Here is a 27,169-nt window from a genome sequence, read left to right as displayed (position 1 = left end):
CCAATGGCATGATGAAATAAACCACTGAGATAATACCATTTCAACTATTCCAAATCAAATGGTGATGATTTAGTTTGCTTCTCTCAATTATACTTATTTAGATGACAATGCTTACAAGGGGAAACATAAGAATTTGCAAGCAATTGCCAGTTTCCCATAGAAGGGGATGTCCGCGCACACGAGAGCATACATGTATAGAACCCGTGTTCCAAATGACTTAAACCCGCCCAAAAGAATGAGGCAGTTATCCCATCAAGATCTCATCTTAAGCGAAAATAAAACATCCACCACAAATCTTTCCAAGCTGAATAAACAAAACACAATTACAGAGAAAATTACGGTTGCAAGGGAGAGATGCACCACTCAATCTCGGACACGACGTTCCCTCTCTTCCTGTCCTAACCCAAGGGTTTTTTGTGCATTAGCAATACCTTCAGGATCTGCAATACAATAAATCACAACATCCAATCCATTATCTACAACCAAAAATGAACAACAAAATATTTGTTTATCTAGTCAAAGGGACAGGGAAAAGGGGATTTGACGCCATGAACAGTTTTTCCCCTGTGAACAAACTGCAATTGTATCACCAAGAAATCAAAATCAAACTGATGAATCATGCGTAAATGCTCAACAGATAGGAAGTCAAATTTCAAATTTTATTCTAATGAAGTCAAGCACTTGGTGCAAAACTGAGAATCTCATGAAATATTTCGAAAGTGTCCATGTGTGTGTGAACGAAATTTATGTTTGTGTTTTGAGGGAGGGTATATGTGTCCCTCTCCCAGTATGAGAACATTTGTGCACCCCACACATGCGCATGTCTATGCAGGCAAGAGCTAAATGCATAAATGTCTCTCAACTGCACATTGAGAGGAATTAAAGGAGAGCTAAAGGTAGCTTGATCTAGCTTGCCTAGTTGGTTATCACTAAATAGAGTAGGTAAATGCACAAATGTCTTCCCACTTGCATATTGAGAGGAATGAAGTGAGAGCTAAAGGTTGCTTGATCTGGTATGCCTAGTTGATTATTACTAAGGAAAAGTAGCTAAATGCACAAATATCTCCCCACTCCCCACGTGCACATTAGAGGAATCAGGTGAGAGCTAAAGCTAGCCTGACCGGACTTGCCTAGTTGGTTATTATTGAGGAAAAGTGTGATACTCCAATCCTCCATTGGATACGTGGTGAACGACACAGAACTATATATGGAGGACTTAGACATGAGTTTGTAGGGTGCTTTTGGGTCAAAAAAAATCTGAGGTGCCAAAACAAACAATTTCTTGTAAACATTTGATTTTTGTTACAAAATTAGATCAGGAATGTACACCTCTATATATTGAATCATTTTTCAACTTCATAGCATCCTCCACCTTGAACAAAAAAGAAAAGGAGAAAGAAAATGAACCTACCAAAGAATTGTGTGAAAATACGAGTGAAGAAGTTCAGGTTGCGGGAAGCATTGTAGGCCATGGCAGGCGGAAGAGGTTTGACAATTGTGTCAATGCTAAATACTCTTTGAAGAAACTGTAAGTGCAAGAAAGAAACAAATTCAAGACAAAAAAAAGATATAGAAAATATGAGCACAAAAGAATAAATCAAGTCAAGAACCAAGTTAAACTATGATAGCCATGCTTGAAAGATAAATGCAATTTCCACCACAGAACCTGTGAATCACAATGCACAGCAGAAAACCAGAAGCAAAGAATTTGATATTCACACACACATAAAATGAGCCATTTCACAAAGCTATGGTGTGTGTGCTTACTTTGCCAAAACTCGTAGGAAGATGTTAAAAAGTCTTAAGGCAAATGTTTGAACAATAACTGAAAGAAAAAGGAAACAAGGGAAATTTCAACAAGCTTTTTTCCATAGTAATTCACTAGAACTGGCAGCAAAGAACGCTACTGACTATTATCGCAAAGATCCCACTTTTATTAAACTTTCAGAATGGTGCTTACGGAACCTCACATCAGCATATCTTAAAGACAAGGAAATTATCTCAAAAGAGTCTCAATTCCAATCCTGGACGCGTCTCCCGAAACAATTTTCAAATGGAAATTCACCCCAGTTTGTCCATCTAATGAGAATATCTTGACCAAAACAAGTATAAATTTAATGAATTATCTACTTTTGATTCAACGTGTATATCATTCATTGCAGCAATGATGCCATTGTACAGGCAACCACCTCATGAATCAAATGTATCACCACAATTACAAATGCTTTAGACAAAAGATCCCATTCAGCTCACAATTAAACACTTGGGAAGACTTATTTCGAAACTCTGAAGCTCCCTTTGGTTCACAAGTATTGTGGTAGGAATGCTATTTCCATTGCCTTGTGTATAATTTCAAGTCAACTGGAATAAACAATGGAGTTGAGTTACTAATCCTTAAATTCCTTCAGGGAATCCTTAAATTCCTTCAGGGAAACTAGAACCCTAATGCCAATTCTAAATTCGTATTTAGGTTACAACTTATACAGGGGATTTTCACTACCTGTTCAAAAAAGAAGGGGTTTTTCACTCAAAGTGGAATACGCCAGAACCAAAATAAGCCTAAGCCCTAGTTTTCATCCGCGTTCCATTATTGATTTTCCGAGGCAGTACATGTGTCAGAACAGTTTCCCTGAACTGAACTCAAAAGTATAACGAACATGAAATCGAGCAACTACTCTCAATCAATTAATTACAATAGAACAAGAGAAAAGGAACCTGGAAGTTGCGTTGGAAGCTATAACGGAGTTCAGGATCAATCTCCAAGTCATCCTCCTCGTCGTCTACTGGCTTCTTCTTATTCTTCTTGCCAGGGACGTGCATAACAGGGGTGGAACCGGGCTGGTTGGTGGCACTAAGTTTGGCGTCCTTGAACGTATTTTCCTCTTCTCCGTCATCTCCCCTCCACGGGGCCTTCGACATCAGCTCCTTCTTCGTCTTCCCCATCGTGTGCTAATGCTGCTCTGTTTTTTTTTTTTTATCTCGTATTCAACCATTCGAAAGTAGAGAAGATATAGGGTTTTTTTTGTCATTTGCGATAAGGTTTTCGAATGATTGGTTGCGCGTATAACACAATCCAATTCAGGAGGAGTACGATCTTATTCCACGGGTTAATAAAATTTTGGTAATTGAAAGATTTAGTATGTTCCAACTTGGTCACCTAAATAGGGTTTACCATGGGTCAGGTTGGTTGATTATCGACCGATAATCCAACCAACCCGATCAACCGACTTTGATTAAAATACAAAACCATTTACTTTACCCAATTTTATGGGTTAGGTAATGGTTACCAACCGACATTGTTGGTCGATTGATGGGTCGGGAAATGGATAAATCCGACCTTTTTGTTTATTATGCACTTTACCTTGATTAGTTGGTTTGGGCTTTGGGCTAATGGTCTAGCCTTGTTGGGTCGTTTATCTTCAAATGAATCTCGATTTGTAGTGTCCCTATGAGTCTCATGAACTCATATCTCTCTGAATGTAATTTCTCTTCTTCTTACTGAAGTCTTTCTTTTCAAAAAAAAAAAAATGATTTGCGCTTTGGGATGGGTAAATATTTGGGTTTTGGAATTGTTGAGAGTTGGTGTAGTTTGGGCTTGGGTATCCTTTGGGTTTTGGGATGAGTAAATCTTTGGGCTTAACCTAGTTTGGGTCCGTAATAGATAACAATTAACAAATACTTTAATATTTAATTATGAAAGTCAGAAAGTCGATTGATCGATAATTATCGTTCAACCGACTTTTGAATATATTGACAACCACCATCCGACCCATGTCTACATGGATCGGATGAAATTATCGACCTGACTGTGTAGGTTGATTGATGGTTTATTATCAGTTAATCGATAAAATCGATCCATGATAAACCCTACACCCAAAATTCAAATGTGTCAGTTTAGTCAATCAAATATTCGAAATCGTTACAATATAATCACCCGGTAACATTTTTTACCAGGCAGTCAACATACCTTGCATATAAAAATCAACTACAACAATTTTTATACTGCCATGGACGAATATTAGCACCACATCTTCATTCATCTCCAACTTCACCACAACAAAACCCACTCTTGGTTCTCTCTCTTCGACGTGACTGTATGACGGAGGAGATTCGTTGAGTGTGCAAAAAGCTCGTGTTGAAGCACTATTCAGACAACGGGAGTCCACTCTGAGTCGGAGCTGGGCATCGATAAAACGACAACCCACTTTTTGATTGAATGGGGAATTGTTGAGGGAGCCTCCGACCATTGGGAATCTTGAGAGTTGGTATGGGCAAGTTTTTGAGTTTTAAGACCATTGGCTTGGCTTTTGTGCGGTTGTGGATTTTAGAGAACTTGGCTAGAAAATTAGGTCGACAGAAGTACGAAAGGACTGTAATGGGATTGGTGCGATCGGTGAAGAGGAATGACAAGAGAGTGATTGAGAAGACGGAGAAGAAAGTAAATTAGAGATAGAGGAATGAGGAGGAGTTAAGACGATGGAGGGAAAGAAAGAAAGAAGAGGAGTTAGGGTTAAGGCATCTGGTCTAGATGGTGGAGAATGAGCAAGAATATGTTGAACCACTATGTGATGTGTGATAATGCATTTAAATAATACAATTTACTTATTTGAATTTTTAGTGCTACCTTTGCACTTTATTTAATTTTTGATGCCACATCAATAGGTTTTGCTCGAAGAATGTCAAATGTCCGAGTGATCATATTGGAAGGATTTTAAACATTGGAGCATTAGATTGACACGTTTGAGTGACGGAGTTAAAATGTGTCAAAATTTTCAGTTAGCAAAAGTTCTAGTAACCCCTTATCTCGTTTAGAGTCGAAATCCCGTTACTTTTACTATTTTTTTTTCTATTTTTAATATTCTACCTTAATCAATATAAATTTTTTTTTTTACCTAAACCCACCCAAGAACAAGAGTTGGTCCACACAGGACTCCCCTTATATGGTAAACTCCAATAAAGAGAGAAAGCCAGGATTCAAATAAGACTCCCAATACCTCAACATAACACCAGACTCCAAAAGCAATTAAACAAGACAACGCAACCACCCAATATATAAATATCCCAATCTTCGACTCCTCGAGGACCTTGATTAGGCCCTTGATTATGTTGAAGCTGGCACGTTCATGTGAAGCAAAAAAGCCAAAAACATTACTTAATCATAAGAAGAATCATGGAATCACCCAACTCCTATGCCTCTTCAATTATGAAGGGAAAAAATAAACAAATGAAAACCCTACCAAACCCGCCAACAACAATTGTTTTTGATAATGCAATTTTTGGTTACTAAAAATTTGACTAGGTTTATCGAATATTCAAACGTTCTAACTTGAGAATCTAAAATTGAAAATTATTTCAATATGCACATTCGGGTAAATTTTTGACTATTCGGATAGTCAAATTGTTGATGAGGCATTCCCAAATTAGAATGTGTCAATGACTGATTTAGAAATTGACAACTCTTCGAGGGACCAAAAATTGCATTACCCAATCATTTTCTAACAACAGCATCATCTTTGGTTTTGAGGTAGCTTTCTTGTCCATATCAAACATGTTAGTTAGTTGCTTCATTTTCAAGACAGGAGAAAAACTAGAACCGAAAAAGAAACAATGATTAGATTAAAGCCACCAGCTTCCTCCATCAATGACAATGCAAGGCCTCATCATGGCTTCCCCAATGTGATGATCAAATGTGGACCTTGAACACCCTCTCTTTGATTTCTTAGTACAAGGTTTCTTACCATGGAACTCGACTATGAGATCGATTCCACATATGTATTATATGCACATCCTAACCACTATACAAGTGTCACAACGGCTTTCATTTTCTATCTTAACAAAGTCAAGCACCAAACGATACCCTGTCTCTACTCTTCCTCAACCTTCAGATGTATATACATATAGACATGACATAATCAGCATCACATACCCAACACTTCCAAAAACTTTTTCCTCTCTTTTTAGAGTCTCAGAAATCAGATTCAAAATCCAGAAAGCAGAGGAAATGTTGAGGCACAAAGCTAGATCCTTTATCAATCTCAAGTCCATAGTGATCTTCTTCTTCTTTCTATTCCTTCTCTTCTTGATTCTGTGGTCCACTTTTGCATCTCCCAAGCAAAAACCATCAACAATCACAGAAACCCACATTTCAAATTCATCAAATCCTCCTGATCTTGAACCAGAATCATCATCATCATCATCATCATCATCAACGCAAGATTGCCCATCTCCTCCATTAATCCCAACTTGCACAAAAACCCCACCTTCACTAGCCAATGCTCTTGTCCACTATGCAACAACCAACATAACCCCACAACAAACCCTCAAAGAAATCTCGGTCTCGCTTAGAGTCCTTGAAAAGAAATCACCATGCAACTTCTTGGTATTTGGTCTAGGCCATGACAGCCTAATGTGGACATCTCTCAATCACGGTGGACGGACTGTGTTCCTTGAAGAAGACAAGGCCTGGATCGGCCAAATCAAGGAGAAATTACCCAATTTGGAGGCATACCATGTAGAGTATGACACGAAGGTTCACCAATCAGAGCAATTGATGGAGATTGGAATGGCAGAGGATTGTAAAAAGGTGAGCGACCCAAGATTCTCAAAGTGTAGACTTTCACTCACAGGGTTCCCTAGCGACATATATGACATTGAATGGGACTTGATCATGGTGGATGCGCCAACTGGGTTCCATGATGAGGCTCCAGGGAGGATGAGTGCGATCTACACAGCAGGGTTAATGGCTCGGAACAGAGAGGATGGAGAGACGGATGTGTTTGTTCATGATGTTGATAGACCTGTTGAGGACAAGTTTTCGAAGGCATTTCTCTGTGAAGGGTACTTGGTAGAACAAGAAGGAAGAATTAGGCACTTCAATATTCCTAGTCACAGGGCTCGCTTGGGTAGACCGTTTTGCCCTTGAAGTTTTCTCTCTGTTTTTTTTTTTGGATTCTGGTTGTTTCTTATTGTAATTTTTTATTGACAGATATGAATAAGAATTAAGAAACATGGGTGGCGAAAATTTCGATTAATGGGGAAAATAGTTTTTGATTTATCTTCTTGTTATTGGAATTATTGTCTTTTGTCTTTTTTTTTTAACAAATAACGATACCATACAAATTTATTCTTGGAACATTCGATAAAAGTCTAAACTTGGGTCATCAAGTCACCCGAATAGAAAATTTTCACTTAATAATATGGTAAGTTGGGTCATAAGGGTATTGCTCTCGATGTGAATTGAACTCATAACCTTTCGAATTCATACAATTTGACCCTAAAAAGATTTACCACTAGATTATCACTCAAATGTGTTTTTTTTTCTATTGACCTTAAATGGGATTCTTTTGACAGCTCTATGTCCGTTGAATGGGTTAAGAACATAAATACCACATCGGTTGGGTAAGTCCCAACCATTGTTATATATGGGTAAGCTCATCCCTTATATGTCCATAATGGTTTTTTTGTGCCCAATGAGTTGGGCTTCGGCCTGCAATAGCTGAACTAAGAAGAAACAAAGTCGTATGGACTCGATGTATCAACAGGAACCGAATAACCTAAAACGGACAATATCGATGGCATGTAGATTTCTCTTAGAATGATGATCGGCTCGAGGAGTTAAAAGAGATACTAGAAGTGCATGTTTAGTTGAAGCACATATCCCTTCAAATAAGGTCCAAATACAGGAAAAGACTTATCAATGAAGCAAATTTATATCGCTGGTAAGTTTTTTCTGGGTTGGGTGGCATTTTTGTGTTCACATCTCTGAAGCACATAGTGCCTTTCAAAAACATGGTGAGGTTACAAACGCAATATAAATCATGTTGTAAGCATAGTTTGACACTAGTCATCCAAACACCCTCTGCCTCCCCACCATGAATTGCTGCTCTGTATCAATCGTGAAAACAGGGTTGAAAGAAGGAAAATGTTGGGAGTCTGAACCAAACCATTTATGTCTAATGTCTGTATCTGTTATACAAGAAGCCAAGAATGGCAAGTATTGACACTGTACTTACACAGAAGAAGAAGAAGAAGAAGAAGATTTGAGACAGGGAGGCTAGTTATTGGTATTATGTGCAGAACGCAGAGAGATAAAATTAAGGTCTTCACAAGGGGGAGACTGGCTGCGTCATTTCCGCGGCCGCGAAGACGGCGGGTGTGATTCAACCAGAATCGACCATAGAACATGCACATCTTCACACGGACATGACTTCACGTCTTTGTACAGAATATATATCCCTGTCCCTGCAAGATTGATCATAGACATTATACACAAACAACATGTTAGATGAATCAGAAAAGCAGAGACTGGGATTACGCTTTTGGTGGGCAGAGTGAAGACGATCCCAAAGCTTCTTCAATGGGGAGATGAGTGAGCGAAGCCACCCCATTTAGAGAAGTGGGTTTGATGGGTTTTGGTCCTAATTTGTTAGGTGAAAAGTTGGAAATAATTTGAGGTTCAAGGGGGCGATTTTAAAGGGTCGCTTGTACACCTTAATTTGTGTTTACATGCTCCAACTCCAAAACTTCTTCTTTCTTGTTAACATATGTCGACGCCATACAAGTTTGTTCTTTAAACATCCGATATAGACCTAAACTCGAGCTGTTAAGTCTGCTCGCACATAAATTTCTCACCTGACGACATGGTAAATCGGGCCAAAACCCAGTACGTGGTCACAAATGTACTACTCTCAGTGAAAATCAAACTTAATACCTCTTGAGTACATATGATTTACCTTCGGAGAAATTCACTAATTAAATTATTACCCGAGTGGTTATCTCATCACTTCCTTTCTAAACAAAAGTCATGCTCTGTTGGTACCATGTCTTCATTCTTCTTTTCTTTGCTTGTGGGAGGAGTTTAACCCAAAGTTGCAACTTTACTATTTCCAACTAACCTCCTTTTTCTGAGTCATACCCTTCACACCTATAAATCCATATTTGGCACACCTTCATTGGGCCTGTTTGGGAGTGCTGTCAACTGCTGTGAGGTGTGGTGAGGTGCTGTGAGGTAAAAAATTGTGGTGCTGTGAGGTGAGTTGGAACGCAAAAAACTGTTTGGCGTATCATTTTTAAAACTGTGGTGTGGTGCTGTGAGGTGCGTTTGGCGTATCTAAATTACGATTATATTAGATGACTAATAATATTAATATGAAATCACTTAACATTTACCATGTACATTAATCTAAAATAAAATAATTGACCTAATTTGATTACCTAGGACAATTCAACATATATTGTAAGCGTTTGGGAGTACTGTGAGGTGTGGTGAGGTGCTGTGAGGTAAAAAACTGTGGTGCTGTGAGGTGAGTTGGAACGCAAAAGTTGTTTGGCGTGTCACAAAAAACTGTGGTGCTGTGAGGTGCGGTGCAACTGAACGCAGTTGAAACAGACTGCCAAACATGTTCAATGCATCACTTGTGTCTCAAGACTCAGTTTTGTGGGGTTACTTCTCTGCCCTCTACTATTGTTTTACCTTTTTCTGTGTTGACTAAACATATGCTTTCGAAATCTATTAACTTTGATTTGATGAAATTGTTGACAAATTCTACAAGTAAAATGTGTTTATCTGCACCTCATGATGGTGATTATTAGATACCATAATTTAATCACATTAAAATAAGACCAAATTAACAAATGGGTTATACTTGTATTTGTTTAATTATCTCGCAAAGTCTAGTGGTGAATCTCTCTTGGGCCAAACTATATGGCCTCAGAAAGTCTCAGGTTCGATTATCACTTTGAGCAATATCATTGCTGTCACTCGTTGAGCTTGATCCAACTTACCCTGTCATCAAGTGGGAAACTTTTGTGCCTACGAGTTTGATAAGTGAGGCTGACAATGGACACAAAAATTTTGCGGATAGATTTTAAAATTAGTGGTAAGATGTTATGGTAGTTGGACATTAGCTTTGTAAACACCTAACACGTTATATATATGACTATATGTAGTTTGAATTTCTTACAAGTAGGGATCATGCTTTAAGTATAATCTTATTTGATAAGTACTTTGCATCTATTGAGGTGTTTTTTTAAATATTTTGAACAATTTTTTAATGTTTGGTCATAGTATAGTTAATTTGGGTGACATTGATTGGTGTTAACACTTCAAAAAAATATGAAAATACAATATGGGTTTGGACCATGGTGTCAATTCAGATTGGGCCCATAAGATTGCCTCAGGCCTTTTTTTGATGGATTAATTGTTTAGGCCCAATAGAGATTGGGCATTTCGAAGGTTTGATCCATTGGATCATGGGCTTAACGGCCCATTTCAAAATATTGCAGATCACCCTTCAACGATAACATCCAAAACCCGACAATCATCATAAACCTGCACCCAATGGGAGGTCCAGCGTCCACCGTCGTAGTGCCCGACAGACGCCACGGGATCAATAGTGCAAACGGCCGCTACGACCCCGAATCCGAGGGCTCCCCGGGCTACCGCCGTCGTCGCCGCCGAAGCCCCTCTTACGATGACTATGATGACCGCCGAGAGACGGATCGGCGCTATCGCTCACGCTCGCCCAGATACTCTAGCCCTAGAAGAAGAAGAAGCCCGAGTCCAGGCCCTGGTTCCTGGTACAACGAAACCCTAAATTCTCTTCCGAAGAAATTCGGGAAAAACCGTGCTTATCTCGACCGTGGAAGGCGTTCTGATTCGGAATCTGATGCGGAATTGAAGGGATTGAGTTTCGAGGAGCACAGAAGGCTCAAGAGGCAGAGGATGCGGAAGTCATGAAGTACTGCATATGGAACCTCACACCGAGTCCCCCAAGGAATGAAAACTATGAACTAGAAGAAGAAAAACCTGACGAGATTTCGGAGAAGTATGGAGGGGATGATGCAGAAAAGAGCGATTCAAGTGAGAGAGAGAAAGGGAAAGAAAAGGCAAATAGTAGGAAGGGAAAAGCCGATTCTGAATCTGGCGGTTCAGAGAGCAGTGAATCGGAGAGCGAGTCTGAGGATGATTCACGATCAAGGAATAGGTGGAGGAGTTCGAGGTCTAAGCGTAGAAGTAGGAAATCGTCACCTTGTAGCGACGCTGGATCGGATAGTGAAACAGAGAGCGAAAGTGAATCGGATGATTCCGACAGAGATAGAAGAAAAAATAAATCAAGGAAAAGGAGTAGCAGTCATAAAAGTAATAAAAGAAGCAGAAGAAGGAGGAAGAATACATATGATTCAGATGAGAGTGCTGGCGAAAAGAGTGTTTCGGAGGATTCTGAAGGTGACCGTGCAAAGTTGAAAACACTGACGCGTTCTTTGAGTTCTTCTAAAAGAAGCAAGAAAAACAAAACGTCTGAGACAGAGAGTGATGAAAGTTCTGGTTCTGATGCTGATGCTAAGAGTAAACTAATGGCAGAGGAGGCAATGAAGGCTGAACTTGATGCTGAGGCTTTGCAATTTAAGGAGATGATTAAGTCCAGGAAGAAACCCACCTTGGAGAATGAGCCTGTGGTTGGGCCAATGCCCTTGCCAAGAGCTGAAGGGCATATCAGTTATGGTGGTGCGCTTAGGCCTGGAGAAGGTGATGCCATTGCCCAGTATGTGCAGCAAGGGAAGCGTATTCCACGGAGAGGTGAAGTGGGTCTTTCTGCAGAGGAGATTCAGAAGTTCGAGGGACTTGGATATGTGATGAGTGGTAGTAGGCATCAAAGGATGAATGCAATTCGTATCAGGAAAGAAAATCAGGTTTACAGTGCTGAAGACAAGCGTGCATTGGCTATGTTTAACTATGAAGAGAAGGCAAAACGAGAACAGAAGGTTATGTCTGATTTACAGCGGTTGGTGCAACGCCATATTGGGCAGGATGTTGGTCCTACTCATGATCCTTTTGGTGCAAAAGATGGCGTGGATCCTTGAAAATGTTGTATGTTTAATGTTTTCTCTATTGTTATGCTATTCCTATCCACTTCTAGCTTAATGTTTTTCAGAATGTTTTTGATGGAACGACATTGGCTGGTTTGAATTGGATTTTCTTGAGAGTGCCTGAAGATTCATTTCTTTGTTTATTTTTTGTATACTGTGAAGCTTTTGGCATGTGCATGATGGGCTGAGGGTTCGTGTAAACTTATTACACTCATATTAAAATCTAATCATCCTAAAAATTTGGTTATTTCAAAACAAGAAAGACATTGGAAACAAAATTAATCAATGAGCCATTGGGTCAAAACGGTGCAATAGGTCCTAGGGATTTAATTTTTATCTTGTGATTTTAGAAGTGTTTTTTAAGAGAATGTTGTATACTGATATCATGAATTATAATTCAAAAGGAGCTGTTGAATGGTCTTATTGAACTTTTTGTTGGTGTTATAGCCTTATAGGGCCATATTGTAATTACTATTGATGTATTGTTATTGTTGTTCTTGTTAGCTGATGGGGAACTATCATGGATTACAGTTTTGACACCCTGTCGACAATTCTCAACAAAATACCCTTTTTATGGGTTGCATTCTCGAATGTGTTTTTTGTGTGGGTGTTTTCACTTTTTGGTATAGTACGGGATTTGGATTTATAAGATGGCTTAATTACTCTGAAAATTGTTTGAAAAGAAGTTTCTATTTAATCTTATGAATATTTTGATTAAGATGTTATTAGTTTCTGAATCTCATGACATTTCTTGAAATACATCTCAAATATTCTTAAATGCTTTGCATTTCATAATCATGGTTTTATGTAAACTCAGATGGAAGGTGAAACATCCAAACTATTGACTGGTTGATGGTTATATGACAGATGTTTAAACTTAAAAGTCTTATTCAACTGATATATTGTTGGATTCTTCTGTGAATAGAATAATTAGTAAACATCTTGGCTTTGCTATGATATCAATTTTCTTAAGACTACTTAGTTTTTATGTTGTTGGGCTTCATAGTTATGAGGCTGTTCTGAAGTTCTCTTGGAATGAAAACTCTGCACTTTGCCTTCTCCAGAGCAGAACGGCTAGCTAATGGTATTATATTGGCATTCATTTTCTGCTGGTTCTGTGGTAAAATAATCTCAACTGTACCAGTTGTGGTGCCTTCATTATCAGAACAAGTTTGGCTCATTCTTTTGATTAACAATGGTGGACCCTCTCCCTCTTTCCTTCTGCTTGTGCATGGTTGGAAGTTATTGTATTTGCGCTTTTCTAGAGGTCAGGTAGATAGGTTGCTGAGTTTGATACGAATTGTTTGACATGACAACATCGTTTCAATCCATATATTTGGTTAGTGATGCATTTTAAATTAATTAACATCTTTTACTGGTTTTTACCACACAGGATAGTCGGTCAAGTATGCTCATTGTTTCTAGTGTTACAGGTCCAGTTGCTGTCGGCTCATTGTCTCATTGGCATTCTTGAAAAATGGACAGAAGGGTTTGAATGCAACTTTATCTATTAGGTGAACTCTTTTCCTGGATGATTCCATTTTTGTTACAGGGTGGGGCGAAGACGCGAAGATGAACACTGCTTTCAACTTTGGTGAGGCCTGTTTGAAAATGCAAAAAATTGATGGTGGATGTCAGTCTAGAGAATGGTCTTATTGTGCTAGGGTAGCAATTCTTTTCTGCATGTTCTTCGGTTGTGAATAACCTCAGTTGGGGCATTTTAGTTGTAGAGACTAGAGAGACATCTATTTAGATAGTTGAGTGAATCATATTATATTTGGACATGTGGTCAAGTTCAACAAGGCTAATAACACAGTCCTACAAAGGCATAGGCAATTGAATTGCTGGACTGTGGTTAGTGATGGTCTTCAGATCTTCGGTTCTTTAAAGGAAACTCTTGCATGGGGTAGAATGTATCTCAATCCCTTCTTATTAATTGAAACCCTGCTTTCCTGCCAAGTGCTAACCACTGTTGTTTTAAGGTTGTCAATACCAAAAATGAAATCTAGGGTATGAACTGGTTTCACTCGATGTCCATGCTACATATTTCTCTGCTGCTGTGGTTTGAACTTTGAACTGTGGTCATCTTCGGATGGTTACTCGATCCATTGTAGAAAATTATGGATTTCTTTGGAAGGATGTGTTTCTTATCCAGTGATCCTGGTTGAGGCAAATCTAGATACCTAACACCAGGAATGTTGAACCAGGATTGAATACAATCTTTTGTTTTGGATAGAACTCTTTCCCCAGCTTCCCCCATTTCCCGCCTCTTGAAGCAATTGTTAGACTGACAGGCACTTCAACAACTTTGTACTTGGCTTGCCAATTTATCTTAGATTTTGATGGACTCGTGGATCCTTTTCTTCCTTTCCCCTTTCTTTGAGTTTGATGTGGGGGGTTAGTGGTTGCCTTGTTATTTCTTTGTTGTGTTGTGTTCAACTGTGTGGACGGTGTGGAGGACCTACATCAGACAGAGTAGCCATTTATTAGACCAACTGGACTACAAGAGTGGACTGATTGGGTTGCTACTTGACAACGATGGTGTCGTAAATGGGCTGTTCTCTCTTTTTGTCTTGACATGATGAGGATCATGTCCAACTGGGTCCGGGTTTGTGAGCTTACCTAAAAGTAGGGTTTCAATGATCGATTTCAGTTGTATTTTTTTCCCCATTTTTTGACATAAATTTAACGGATCGATCGGTAGGTTATTGACGGTTTGATCGGTTCTCATTAATATACATTTGATAATAATTGATCATTCGGTTGGTTTGATTTGACATTTTTTTTTTTGACATTCCTAAGTTGGAACGGGATGTCATTGACATTGTGTCAACACTTCAACGAGGAGCTTCATCTTTAGCTTCCTACATCTTTATTCTGGATGATATTTTGTCTTAACATGACATTCAAGGTGTTGCATGCTCTAAGAGAATATAATAATCATAATCGCATGGATGCTTTACTTCTTGGGTCGTATATCTGAGTCGATGCCAATATATTTAGAGGTGGTTCCGCCCTATATTTTTTTTTACATGTTGTTTCTGATAGTTGGGAGGCCAAAGTTATTATTTTCTCTCGAGTTATGTTGATAATTGATACATGCCAAATGTGGTGTCTATTTCTTTGATTTGTCCATTTGATTTTTTTTCCCCCTTATAATAGATATTATAGATATCCATAGTTCCATACACACTCCAGACACAGCAGTTTCTATTTCCTTTTCATTTTGTAATGAATGAAAAGTCACGAGTCAGTTAGGCTGTCTCTTCAAAGTCTAGTGTTGAATTCAACGAATTAGTTAAATGCTTGGTGGTGGACCTAAAATATTTCTCATTTTTTCAACAATTAATCATGTAATGAAATTGTGTTATGGTCAATAGTCACAACACTTGAAAAGAAAGCCCGTTCCACAAGTTGGCCAGCTTAACAAAGCAAAATACAAGTCCAAGTTTGGATTCTCTTCGAGTCCACACGTATTTATTTCAAGAAATATTTTCATATTTCCATTTGAATTCATGACCTCTTTCTTTAGTTTGAGAGTGTGAATACTTAAATGGAGAACAGTAGGGCACAATATCTTAGTTAGTCTGAAATGTCAGATGTTCGAGATGGTGAATACTCAAATGGAGAGCAATAAGACACAATATCTTAACTGGATTGAAACGTCTATTATGCGTTTTAAATCTCTTGAAAAAATGACCAAAAAACTTGAATTGAAAATTTGTTCCCAAGTTGTTTTTCCCCTTAGATAGTCATGATTTCAATAGCATCATTGTTGACATTGTGATTATTAATAATTATGCTTTCTGCCATTAGTGGAAAAAAAGTAAAACAGTTACTACAATAAATTAGATAATTAAAACTTCAAATTGCAGCAAAAAAAAATTGATGATGATGTTTATTTATTCACATAATTACCCAAAAGGAATAGGAATAAAGGTTAAGAGACTTGTCTTTCAATTTCCCATCAATTAGAATTGTTTAATATAGACAGTAATCTCTCACTAGTGCCACATTTGTCTTACATGGCAAATGCAATGGCAAAAAAGAAAAGAAAAGCAAATGGAGGTTTCAAAAGTTGTTTCTTGAAGGTCCCATTATGATTCTCTTAATTATGACTTTCAATGAAAACAAATGTTTTTCCGATTTGAGGTTCGGAATTTTCAATTCACATTTCCTGTATGAAGAAAAAATTAGATAAATTTCAAAGTTTGGAAATAAAAATATTATATGATGTGACACACATCCAAAATATTGAATTCAAGTTATAGGGTTCTACAGTTTAAAACGATCTGTGCAGGAGAGGGAGAATAGAAAAGGGGAAGGAAAAAAAAGGTGGGGTTTTTTCTTCCTTTCGGGTAACGTAGTCGCCCAAACTTCTTTTGATTTTTTGATTTTCTTTCTTAGTTTTGCTTGTTTCCCCATAAAATGAACAAAAATGAAACACCCAGTTGTCGTTCACTTCATATTTATCCCCCAATGTGAAAAGACACTCTCTTTCCCTTCCCCATCCCTTTCTGTGTCTTACCACTGTTTCCTTTGTGAATTATATTTTTGGATTAACGAAGCAAGACATTGACAGTGAAGCAAATATCAGTTCCTCTTTTTCTTTATCTTTTTTTTTTCCTCTCTCTCTTACGTGCAGTTATTTTGTTTTTGGATACAAAAGCGATGGGATCAAATTGAAGCATCAAGATTTCATTTTTTGAAGGTGGGTGTGCTCGATTTGAGGTGGAGTCCCTTTTCTGAATATGGGGTTTTTGCTGCTTTCGATGCTTTTAACATGTAGAGGGTCATCAAACTCTTGCTGATAGTATAGGTAAAGAAGCAGAAACAAAAAGATTCGAGATTTGTTTTTTCTTTGATTGGTAAAAATGAGGGACTTTCCTTCCTGTTTTGGTGAAAATGGAGTCCAAGTAGCTGATTCTTCATCTTCAGGTACCACCAGAACTGCTCAAAACTTGGTTACTTGTGTTTATCAATGTAAATTTCGTGGTCATTCTTGCTTAATTACTGTAACTTGGACCAAAAATCTCATGGGTCAAGGACTGAGTATTGCTATTGATGATTTGTCCAATCACTGCCTCTGTAAAGTTGATATAAAACCATGGTTGTTCTCTAAGAGAAAAGGGTGTAAGAATCTAGATGTGGATTCAGGTAAGATTGACATATATTGGGACTTCTGTAATGCTAAATTTGGGTCTGGACCTGAGCCTGTTGATGGATTCTATTTGGCTGTGACCTTTAACCGAGAATTGGTGTTACTTCTTGGGGATCTGAAGAAGGAAGCATACAGAAAGATTGACAAAACCCCTGTTCAGTCCAATGCCATTTTTATTGCAAAGAGAGAGCACATATCTGGGAAGAAGTTTTATGGTGCAAAAGCTCAATTTAGTGACAGGGGGCAGATGCATGATGTCACAATTGAGTGTGATACAGTTGATCTTAAAGATCCGTGCCTTGTGATCCGGATTGACAGTAAGACAGTGATGCAGGTGAAGCGGCTCAAATGGAAGTTCCGGGGCAACCATACAATACTTGTGGATGGGCTTCCCGTTGAAGTGTTTTGGGATGTACATGACTGGCTGTTTGGTAATGCTATGAGCAATGCAGTTTTTATGTTCCAAACTTGTCTCTCCGCGGAGAAGTTGTGGTCGACCCAATCAGTCTTTGATCCTTCTGTATTGTCCTTGAAGAGCTCTTCACAATCTACGGATTACCCAGGTCTTGGTTTCTCACTTGTATTGTATGCTTGGAAAAATGAGTAGAAGTCGAGTGTTATTTGCATTTACACAAACACTTTCTTATGATGAATTTCTATAGAGCAATGAAGTATTAGGTTACCAAGTTGTTGCTTCCTTTTTCACTTCTCAAGTGAATGAATATAATGCTAGGATTGTTGCTGTTAGTTTTCTGAAAAAGTATCTCCATGTGGAGTAATATTAGGTATGTATATGTGACCCGCACGCATAAAAATCTGTATGAAGCATTACACTCGCATCCCCCTCCCTCACACATATTGCTGGAAATAAGGTTTGGAAGAAGCATGAGCATGAAATGCAGATATCTTGGAACACATTTTTTGCATTTCTATTTGTGTGTGTGTGTGTTCTGTATCAATTTTCTACAGTTCCCTGATTTCCGAGGAGGAGAGACCTGCTGTTATTCATGTGTCTGTTGAAATGAAATTGATTTATTTGCTATGCATTCCTGAAAGTGCAATGATGATTGCAGATTTATGTCATGGTTTCAAACTTTTTCTTGAACTTGATCATAACCTATGTTGAAGAACGAATGCAAAGGATTGAGTCCTAAGTTGCAACATATTTCAGAAATTTTATAGCCGAAAGAATCAAAAGGGTTTCGCCAAATATTGATGTCCGGGTTCTCTCTTTCAGATGTCCTGAAGGGTGATATTAAATTAATGATGTAAAAGAGGAGGAAAAAAAACTATACAAGTATGAACCACAAGCGAATATATGGTCCGTGGTAGAGTTGCAGGATGCAACCTAAATGTCACAGGTTTAATTTCTATAAAGAGTCTTTGTGCATGGGAGGTGTTTACCTTTTTTATGTAAAAGGGAAAAAAAAATCGATACAGAAGCATGTTTAGAGAAGTTTAGTGCCACCTGCTTGAACTGGTAAGAGAAAAGTTTCTAGTCGAAGTTATGTTTATGAATGCATAGTACCCAGGATAGATCAAACCGAGACTTCTCGAGTGTGATTACTGCACTTTAAAGAGTGATTAGGAGCAACTGCTACTTAATTTGTAAATGCCTTCAACTCTAGTGCTATCATCTTTTTCATATCTGAAGATAGAGCTGTTGTTCCAATGTCTGCATAAGCATTACACTAAACCCAGTTAAGATAGAGTAAGAACAGCGCCTACATTTGAAGACCTTGGTATCTTAAGGGGAAACCTAGTCCCTGTGTAAACTGTAAAGTTACCTAATTAATTGTCAACATAGATGTCACAGGTTCAACAATGCCTGCATTTGCCCCTTCTCAGACCACACTCTGCCCGCTACCGCAGCTGGAGTACCTTGCGTTCTACTCTGTATGTCATGAGCTTGGTCTTTACTTTTCTTTGCAAATGGTAAGAGAAAGGTGTACAAAGAAAACAAGCAAACCTGAGATGTGTTCTCAGTAGCATTTGAGGGGAATGATGCTCTTGTAGTTATTAATGAAGCTTAAAACCCTCATTTAAGGTCTGAATGGGTCATTGAGGGTATCCTGAACAAGTCCAGCAGAATCTGCTCAATATCCATATTTTGTGTTAACTTTGTGGCTTAGGGAAAGCTTTTGCCACTGATGGTCATTGTACATGAATTTTGTCAAATACAAATTCTCATGGTGTTCAACCCACACCAATGAAGTTAATGCTGAGTATATGAATAATCTAAAGAATGAAGCAATGAATATATATCTACAAACACACACATATGACCATTTGGCTGAAACTCTACGGACTTGAGAGGTCCTGGAGGCAATTCTTTTGTGACCACACGATGGGCCCAACTTACTCTATCGTATGGGGGAAATAACTTTTGTGCATGAGGGTCATATTAGATATCCGAATGACAAACTTGTAGTTATGCGCTCCGCACTTGCCTATACATTGTTTATCGTGGGCACGATAAGTAGTACACCAAAGGTGCGTCCTTTCCGATCCTCTCGTACAAGGGAAATGTCCTCTCAATGCTCTAACACCAACATCGGATATGGACCAAACTGTCTTACGACGTTCTGAACCCAACTCATATACCAACCCAACCCTTGGCACATACTACAACCCCAAGTGGCAAAGAGTCAGCATCGATGATGTCATTAGGTGAAAAACTTGTATTAATTTTTGTGCACGGAATTTTAGTATCGGTCTCTGCTACCAAAAAGATATATATATGCACATCATTCTCATATTTTTATTTCCACCAGTTATGTGATTCACATTGAACATGTTTGGCAGTGTGTTTCAACTGCGTTCAATTGCACCGCACCTCACAGCACCATAGTTTTTTGTGACACGCCAAATAGCTTTTGCGTTCCAACTCACCTCACAGCACCATAGTTTTTTACCTCACAGCACCTCACCACACCTCACAGCACTCCCAAACGCTTACAATATATATTGAATTGTCCTAGGTAATCAAATTAGGTCAATTATTTTATTTTAGATTAATGTACAAGGTAAACGTTAAGTGATTTTATATTAATATTATTAGTCATCTAATATAATCGTAATTTAGATACGCCAAACGCACCTCACAGCACCGCACCCCAGTTTTAAAAATGATACGCCAAACAACTTTTTACGTTCCAACTCACCTCACAGCACCATAATTTTTTACCTCACAGCACTTCACCACACCTCACAGCAGTTGACAGCACTCCCAAACAGGCCCAATTGTAAAAAACACAACGAAGTTACGTCGTCGTTTAAGGTACCAGGATAAATGACAGGATCATAATAACCATTGATTCGACAGTCGATCTGTAACTGGTGAACATACTGGTTCGTTTCATCCAGTATGGGGACTCTCATTCTCACTCTCCTCCCTTTATCCCTCTCTTGTTCACCGCGAGCGCTAACTCTCCAGGGTCAGACTCGCTGCCCTTTCAAAACCCACTTCGTCAATCCCTTTTCATGGCCTCTCAAATCCACAAGACTTCGCAGTAGAACTGTTGTCTTTGCTGGTAATCCGCGTGACCCGAAAGAGTCTCAGTTTTTCAATGAAGACGGTGTCGTTGAAGACATGGATGGCTACCTCAATCATCTCTCTCTCGAATACGACTCTGTTTGGGACACCAAGCCATCCTGGTCAGCCTTTCCCTTCTTGGGTATTTCGAATTACTTATGATTTCTTCTCAATTTCGTTCTTTATCTTTTCCATTGCCATTCATAAGTTTCTTCTTCCAAGCTTTGTTGTTCTAACGTGCTGTCCTGCTGAACCCGTCAAAATCTTAGTCGTGATTGCTTCAGGGGTTTATACTCATTAGTCTACCTTTACTTGCTTTTGAGATGTGAGTTCTGAAACTTCTTCTTAAAAAAAATTGTACTCATTTTCGCATATTTACTGTAACTTCAAACTTAAAAACGATTTATAGTCTTGCTAGTTATTAGCTTGGATTGAATGAAAAGTGAGGATATTATGGAAGGAGATGGAAAAGAAGGGAACGGAGAGTTATTCTCATTGGTTTGGGTGTCAACAATAGATGCATGGAAGAGAAAATGGAGTAAATAACATTCGATCAGTTCTTCAAGAGTTGAGAGGAAGCAAATATAGACTTATAATTGCAAAATTGTAGATGCATTTTATAACTGAGGGAAAATGTATAATTGGGCATTAAGAAGGCTTAAAGTCTCTTTATATTTCCCTAATTGAGAGAAAGAAAGCTGAGTGTTTGAAGCACCCATCAAAATTCCCACATAAGAGAAAGTAGTAGAACCTCCTTTACTTTCACTTTCCGAATCCTACTCATTTGAACAATTCCATGTTCCATTATTGACTCGCATTACTCTTCTAAGAATTGCATTCAAGAATAGTGAAAACGGGCTCTTGAAAGTCCAACTAAAATTTGTTATCATTTCATGTTGTGATGTTAGGATTTTGGTAGATTACCTTTTTCATGTGGCAAATATAGAAGTGGCAGCCTCCTAGTACTGGATAAAGTGGGAGGACGAAATTTGCGATGGTGGTGATTAGTGATGAAAATGATCTGCTACTGTAACTTTTGGATTGTATGGAAAGGCAAGTATCCACTACAATTTGCTAGGTCTTATGTGAAGTGCTAGCGCTCCCTTCTATTTCCTTGGATGGCCAAACACCCCCTGAATTCATGATAGACTTGAAAGCCTATGTGCGTGCTAAATTTCCATTCTGGGAAGTTATTGAGGGAAGAGAATAGGGCAAAATATTTTGAACTTTCAGATTATGTTAAATAGGCATGCTTCACTTTTGTCGGTGAGGAAAAGCATTTCGATATACTGCACTGATTTGCAGAGGGTTTTCTACCCATCTGAAAACTGGAATAGTTAATCTGACATGCCCTTCTTCAATCCTGTATGTTTTTCATTGGTGTATGATGTTATGTCGACTCTTAAGTAAACATGTCTAGCTTTCGTCATTGTGAGGTAATACCTAAGAGTATTTAACTGATCTTTATGAAGAGGGTTCCTTCCATGTTGCTTTGATCAATCTCCTTACGAAAGATTGAAATTCTAATGTGCCTTTCGCAATGTAACATATTTGTTAGTTTAATCCACTCGTAAAACTTATTTCCTTCAATTATTTTGTGATCAGGTGTCAACCTTGGACAATAACACTCACCGGAGTACTAGTGATTGCCTGTAGCTGGCTAGTTTTGCACTCGTTTGTGGTTACAACGATCTTAAGCATACTGATATGTGCATGGTGGTACATTTTTCTCTACTCTTATCCTAAGGTTTGATCATCTCCTTCTAATCTATGTTTTTCACTCCTATTTATTGCACTTACGCTCCTTTTCATTATGATATAAAACGGGACAAAATAAGATTTGTTTGAAACAATATTTTCAGCTTTTTTAGTTGATCATCAATCAAGACTTGGGGATATGTAATCTGGTTTATGGAGGGTGCACCCTTTTCATTAAAACTTGCGTCTTTCTTGCATTATATTGTTTTGCCTTCCAAAAAACACTCTTTATTTATAAAGTTTGCTTGTGCTTGATGTTTCTTTACAGCATGGTTCATATCTGCTTCTGCATTTTTTGGAAAGTTTTTATGGTTTCAGACTCATAATGCCTATTATTGACTTATTATTTCTCCGTCGAGGGTGTTCTCAGGCGTATTCAGACATGATTGCTGAGCGTCGGGAAAGGGTGACAAGTGGTGCTGAAGATACATTCGGTTTGAAGAAGAGCCAATGAAATCAACATTCCCAGTCTTTCTGAAAAAAATACTGGCACCTGGGTAAAATTTGTAATTTGCAGTCTCATTTTTACAACTCATCACTGTAGATTAAATTCAGAACAAAAGAGCTTCTTCTATGTCTGTTAAGGAAGCATATCCTTCTCTCAGTATCAAGGCCTGCAGAAGCAATCTTGTTCTCAACAAGGATGTCAACTTACAGAAATGACATTGCCATTGTGCCCTTCAAGTTTCTGAATCATAGTTTTCTGTTGCAGATCCCAAATGTAAACACAGTTATCTTCTGATCCACTCATTATGTATCTCCCATTCATGGAAGGTTCCTAGCAAGAGAACTGGAAATGACTGGAAAAAAAAAGTGCCCATCAAAGAAGATAAACAAATTTCTTAAAGCCAGAATTCTGACCTGTAACCAAGATAGATTTCCACTCTCATCGATTTATTAATCTTATAAAGTGCATGGGAAAAAGGACATCAACAAAGTTAGCCGCTTCCAACAAACACAGATAATAGTCATTACAGTAGGTGGCAGGTGCCTTCATTTTGGCTTTATACAAAAGAAAGGAACTAATTCTGCTATGCAAATCTAGAAGCATACAATGGTCAAGCATTATGAGAAACCACCATTGCTGGTCAAATACAATTGCTACCTAACCCTCGTCGTTTGGAGCAGGCATTAGTCGAAGCCTTTCCTCTGAGGGGTTATGATTCCCACCAGAAATACCCTCTTCTGCTAGCAACGAATGCAAATCACTTCCATTTGCCAAGCTATTGAACTCAACAGCTTTTGATGGCATAGTTGGGTAGCGCCGTTGGCAAAAGGTCATTAATCGCTTGACAGACTGCAAGTATTTGCGAGTTGTTTCATCATTCATAATGTGGGCAACACTGCTGGTATGGATCTTCTCGCGGGCTGAACGTTCATGAATACCAACCATAGTCACACCAATAGGCCAGGGCGCATTACCAATGGCCATCCTAATGTAATGGTCCATTGCAGCTAGATAATCTCGCCTCATACAGCAGTCAACCATTAACATCAGTGCATGACGAATATCATCGGGAAGGACCTATACAGAAAGCTTCAGGATGTCAAAGGTACGAAAGATCAATGCAATGTTAAGTATGAAACAACTGACATATAGAACATTAATGATGTTCATGAAAACAAACAAGATGCACACATACACAAATAAACATTGGGAGAAGCGAAAATGGAAAAAATAGATGTGCAACCCTGGTTTCGCACACTTCTACCACCTCTATGCAAGTGTTCTGTTCTGTGTTACATGGAGATAAAGAGATAGAGAGGGAGAGGGGCACTCCAGTGACAATAGATTCGAGAAGACTTTTATCAACACTATGTTTCATACACCGGTGCACTGGGATCGAGATGATTTCAATCATGCTTTAGCTAGCCATTTGCCAGATCCTCAACATGTAACAGATGCTACACTAAAGACCTTGCAATTGACAAGCCTAAGTGAGTACTGAGTAATGAATACACAACCAAGTCAAGTGCACTGGCATTTACCTAAGAAAGACAGGCACTGGGGAAGATGAATTGGAGAATATGCTACACTTAGTTACATGCACACATATAGATATTGGTTTAGAGCAAATTTACATGTATAAATATGAAGATTAGAAAAGCATGTAGCATAAGTTTAAACAACCGTGAACTAGTAGTTACAAGACTTGCACTAGTTTCGTTTTCCTTTTTCCCCTTTTTTAAGAAAATTAAAATATATCAAAGGGCAAGGTGCAATCCATATAAAATGAGCCCCACTGTAATATGAATTCCCATTGTTTTTTCTTATTTCTCAATTCAACAAAAAAAATTGCACTCAAAGAATTGCAATTGTCACTCCACCAAAGAGCTTTCATTTTAAACAAGCTGGCTTCCATTAAAGTTATCAATGTCTCAAAGCAGCTAATATAACATTTACAACAAATTTCCCTGCAATGAATATTGAAAGCTACATAATAATATGAACACAAGTATCAAGCCTCTGAGCTCATTTCATCTTGCCCAAAAAATAGCTGGAAGCCTAGAACAAATAGTAATTTATAATCATATAGATTCCGTACAACCAAAGTCGAAGTACAGGGATTTGGTTATCAAGAGAAATGTGGACCCTATACACCAAATTTGTTTTCTAAAGTTCATGCTAAACTATGTTAAAGAGAAAGAAAACTGCTACTAACGATATTTATAAGGGATCAAGGTGAGCCATAACAACAGTCCAGCAACAAGTGTATTTTCAGATATCTGTAGGTTAATAAATGGTTTAAGTATGATTCACTGAAGTCAATATCCTAAAGTAAGTATCCCATAACTTTAATTTAGAAAGAAAAAGAACTAAAGAACACCCCTTCGCCCTAAACCTAATGCTCACTATAAGGAACTGAAAAACCTGATGCCACAGAAATGATTATTTAACTGCACTAATGTCAGTAGCTTCCATCACCTTAATTCTCACTAGTTGTGTTAACTGTTAACATCTTCAAATAAAAATTGATAAATATGATATATCCATGTACGTGTTTCAATCATATAAATGCATTGCCACACTACCCGTTCTGTATAATATCTATACATTTACCAATAACAAAACCAGATATTGTATAACCTTATCTATTGTAGAGGCCACAGACTCACGGTATCAATCAAGTACTACAACAATGATAAATCAATAGATATTATATCAACTACTAAAGCACATGAAAGAAACTACTCACCTTCTTCCTGCAAAACTTAAACAATGGATTCAAATAACGGGCACATTGCTTAAAAGTGGCCACCATGGACTTCCCTTTGGCAGTCCGCTTATCAGAGTCTTGCATCTCATCCAATTCCTGCTTCCACTCATTCAACAGCCTCTTGAAAAACACCAAAATCTTATCCTCATCACACAGCTCCTCAAAATTTGCCTTCATCCGCTTCAAATCCTTATCTGCATCAATGTCACTCGAACCTCCGTCTCCACTCAGCTCCACGTCCCCTCCTCCCTCGCCATCCTTTCCTCCACCTTCTTCTCTATTCTTCCGCTTTCGTTCGCTCATCATCCCAGACTTCTGGCGGTTTCTCAACTCCACAATGTCACGCAGGAAGTCATTAGTCTGCCCCTCAGTCATATCGCTATCAACTTCGAAGAGTCCTGCTTTCAACACATATTTCAAGCGGTCCAGGCGGGAATCATCGTCTTCTCCAAATAGAGTGATAGGTTGCTTGAGAAACCTGAGCCGGCGAATGACTTCCTGTTTGGGGAGCACCAGGCTGTCGATGTTCGGCGCCTCGGTGAGGGAATTGGATGTTTTGGCAGTGGAAGAGGCGGTGGTGGCCGGCGAGGATGTATTAGCAGCGGTTCCATTTGATTTTGCGGGGGTAGCAGCGGAGGAGGAGGATTGGCGCTGGGCTTTAGCTTCGAGCTCGCGTTTCTCCTGCTCCCGGAGCCTTTGGATCTGTTTCTGTTCGATCTCGGAACGCTTGAAGAATCTCTTGCCGCCGGTGTCTTGTGTTAGACTCTGACGCTTCTTTAGGATTTCTTCTTTGAGAAGATCCATTCAGGCTAGGGTTTGAAGGAAAAATCTCTTGGTTCCACTTCCAAGGGATTTTGTTCGGCTGCGAATGTCGCCAGTATCCTACAGAGTGGGCCTCAGGCCTACCACTTTCAGGCTATGTTTTGAGTGGGCCTTGATTTATAGGTTAGGTCCAGTTTGTCAGAAATAGTGGCCCAGAAGTCTATTGTGCTGGACCCATAGCTCGCCCAATACTCCAGGCCCAATTTTTGTAGAAAATTTTCAATATGTTTTGGAGTGTAAAATGTGCATGTTGTAGACATATAACACTAAATTTATCAAAGAAAGTATGATTTCAAACACTCTAAAAAGCACCCATTGTGGATGCTCTTAGTTATTAAAGTATGAATAATGCTCGAGACTCCCAAAAAATAACCTCCAAAAGACCCTCATTTAATGTGGAGTGTTGGATGTGAAGTGGATCCTACATGTGTGTTTTTAATCAATGGTTATTTAATGCCACATAGATTTGAGGGACTTTTAGGGGTGATATTTTTGGATCTCTAACATTATCCTTAAAGTATTAAAAGTGTGGAAGACAAAAGCATTGATTTGGAAAATAAATTGTAACGCTCACCATTGATGTGCTTATTTAGTAGCCTGTCCAGGCATTTTACATCATGAAATGAAGACTGAAGTTGTGGTTCTTTTAAAAGTAACTTGAATTCAGACATTCAATTGACAACTTTATTTTTTTTAATTAATAACTAAATTCGTCCCCCAATCACCCAATAGATGCACTCGACAATCTCATAAACCACATTTGAGCTGTTAGTGGTGTAGCGGAAGGATAATTTTTGTATTCTCTTG

At 38.5% G+C, this 27,169-nt stretch overlaps 6 protein-coding genes and 1 long non-coding RNA gene across 7 annotated transcripts; 4 read left to right on the top strand and 3 right to left on the bottom strand.

The window, feature by feature from the left end:
* Positions 1 to 62: 62 nt before the first annotated feature.
* On the bottom strand, positions 63 to 2,977 carry LOC119983776. Its single transcript, XM_038827504.1, has 3 exons — positions 2,716 to 2,977; positions 1,412 to 1,526; positions 63 to 440 (listed from the first exon to the last, which is right to left on the bottom strand). The coding sequence occupies exons 1-3, from the start codon at positions 2,941 to 2,943 to the stop codon at positions 364 to 366; spliced, it is 420 nt and encodes a 139-aa protein (XP_038683432.1). The 5' UTR covers positions 2,944 to 2,977; the 3' UTR covers positions 63 to 363.
* A 2,606-nt stretch (positions 2,978 to 5,583) lies between these two features.
* On the top strand, positions 5,584 to 7,052 carry LOC119984514 (glucuronoxylan 4-O-methyltransferase 3-like). The gene has a single exon (XM_038828502.1). It carries the CDS (start codon positions 5,753 to 5,755, stop codon positions 6,920 to 6,922), a length of 1,170 nt encoding a protein of 389 aa, XP_038684430.1. The 5' UTR covers positions 5,584 to 5,752; the 3' UTR covers positions 6,923 to 7,052.
* Positions 7,053 to 7,624: 572 nt separating this feature from the next.
* Positions 7,625 to 8,425, bottom strand: LOC119984751. Its single transcript, XR_005464966.1, has 2 exons — positions 8,315 to 8,425; positions 7,625 to 8,241 (listed from the first exon to the last, which is right to left on the bottom strand). It is a non-coding gene; the product is annotated as an uncharacterized LOC119984751 (long non-coding RNA).
* A 1,890-nt stretch (positions 8,426 to 10,315) lies between these two features.
* LOC119984369 (NKAP-like protein) lies at positions 10,316 to 11,999 on the top strand. The gene is given in 2 exon segments (XM_038828279.1): positions 10,316 to 10,733; positions 10,736 to 11,999. Coding segments are annotated over 2 exon segments (1,521 nt in total). The 5' UTR covers positions 10,316 to 10,339; the 3' UTR covers positions 11,863 to 11,999.
* A 4,197-nt stretch (positions 12,000 to 16,196) lies between these two features.
* On the top strand, positions 16,197 to 17,943 carry LOC119983357. The gene has a single exon (XM_038827033.1). It carries the CDS (start codon positions 16,743 to 16,745, stop codon positions 17,634 to 17,636), a length of 894 nt encoding a protein of 297 aa, XP_038682961.1. The 5' UTR covers positions 16,197 to 16,742; the 3' UTR covers positions 17,637 to 17,943.
* A 2,413-nt stretch (positions 17,944 to 20,356) lies between these two features.
* On the top strand, positions 20,357 to 23,033 carry LOC119984396. Its single transcript, XM_038828316.1, has 3 exons — positions 20,357 to 20,686; positions 22,170 to 22,311; positions 22,693 to 23,033. The coding sequence occupies exons 1-3, from the start codon at positions 20,397 to 20,399 to the stop codon at positions 22,774 to 22,776; spliced, it is 516 nt and encodes a 171-aa protein (XP_038684244.1). The 5' UTR covers positions 20,357 to 20,396; the 3' UTR covers positions 22,777 to 23,033.
* Positions 23,034 to 23,186: 153 nt separating this feature from the next.
* Positions 23,187 to 26,385, bottom strand: LOC119984395 (pre-mRNA-splicing factor 18-like). The gene is made up of 2 exons (XM_038828315.1): positions 25,520 to 26,385; positions 23,187 to 23,847 (listed from the first exon to the last, which is right to left on the bottom strand). Exons 1-2 carry the CDS (start codon positions 26,342 to 26,344, stop codon positions 23,428 to 23,430), a joined length of 1,245 nt encoding a protein of 414 aa, XP_038684243.1. The 5' UTR covers positions 26,345 to 26,385; the 3' UTR covers positions 23,187 to 23,427.
* Positions 26,386 to 27,169: the final 784 nt, after the last annotated feature.

The sequence above is a fragment of the Tripterygium wilfordii genome, chromosome 18, assembly GCF_013401445.1.
Source record: "Tripterygium wilfordii isolate XIE 37 chromosome 18, ASM1340144v1, whole genome shotgun sequence".
NCBI classification, from domain to species: Eukaryota; Viridiplantae; Streptophyta; class Magnoliopsida; order Celastrales; family Celastraceae; genus Tripterygium; species Tripterygium wilfordii.
This window is presented reverse-complemented; position numbering and strand designations above follow the sequence as displayed.

Excerpts from the sequence above, each read along its gene's own strand:
- LOC119984395 (XM_038828315.1), bottom strand. The coding sequence starts at position 26,344 with ATGGATCTTCTCAAAGAAGAAATCCTAAAGAAGCGTCAGAGTCTAACA. Across the intron at positions 23,848-25,519 it reads TTAAGTTTTGCAGGAAGAAG|GTCCTTCCCGATGATATTCG; the intron begins GTGAGTAGTTTC and ends CTTTCTGTATAG.
- LOC119984514 (XM_038828502.1), top strand. The coding sequence starts at position 5,753 with ATGAGATCGATTCCACATATGTATTATATGCACATCCTAACCACTATA.
- LOC119983776 (XM_038827504.1), bottom strand. The coding sequence starts at position 2,943 with ATGGGGAAGACGAAGAAGGAGCTGATGTCGAAGGCCCCGTGGAGGGGA. Across the intron at positions 1,527-2,715 it reads GCTTCCAACGCAACTTCCAG|TTTCTTCAAAGAGTATTTAG; the intron begins GTTCCTTTTCTC and ends TTGCACTTACAG. Across the intron at positions 441-1,411 it reads TATTTTCACACAATTCTTTG|ATCCTGAAGGTATTGCTAAT; the intron begins GTAGGTTCATTT and ends ATTGTATTGCAG.
- LOC119983357 (XM_038827033.1), top strand. The coding sequence starts at position 16,743 with ATGAGGGACTTTCCTTCCTGTTTTGGTGAAAATGGAGTCCAAGTAGCT.
- LOC119984396 (XM_038828316.1), top strand. The coding sequence starts at position 20,397 with ATGGGGACTCTCATTCTCACTCTCCTCCCTTTATCCCTCTCTTGTTCA. Across the intron at positions 20,687-22,169 it reads TGGGACACCAAGCCATCCTG|GTGTCAACCTTGGACAATAA; the intron begins GTCAGCCTTTCC and ends TTTTGTGATCAG. Across the intron at positions 22,312-22,692 it reads TTCTCTACTCTTATCCTAAG|GCGTATTCAGACATGATTGC; the intron begins GTTTGATCATCT and ends GGGTGTTCTCAG.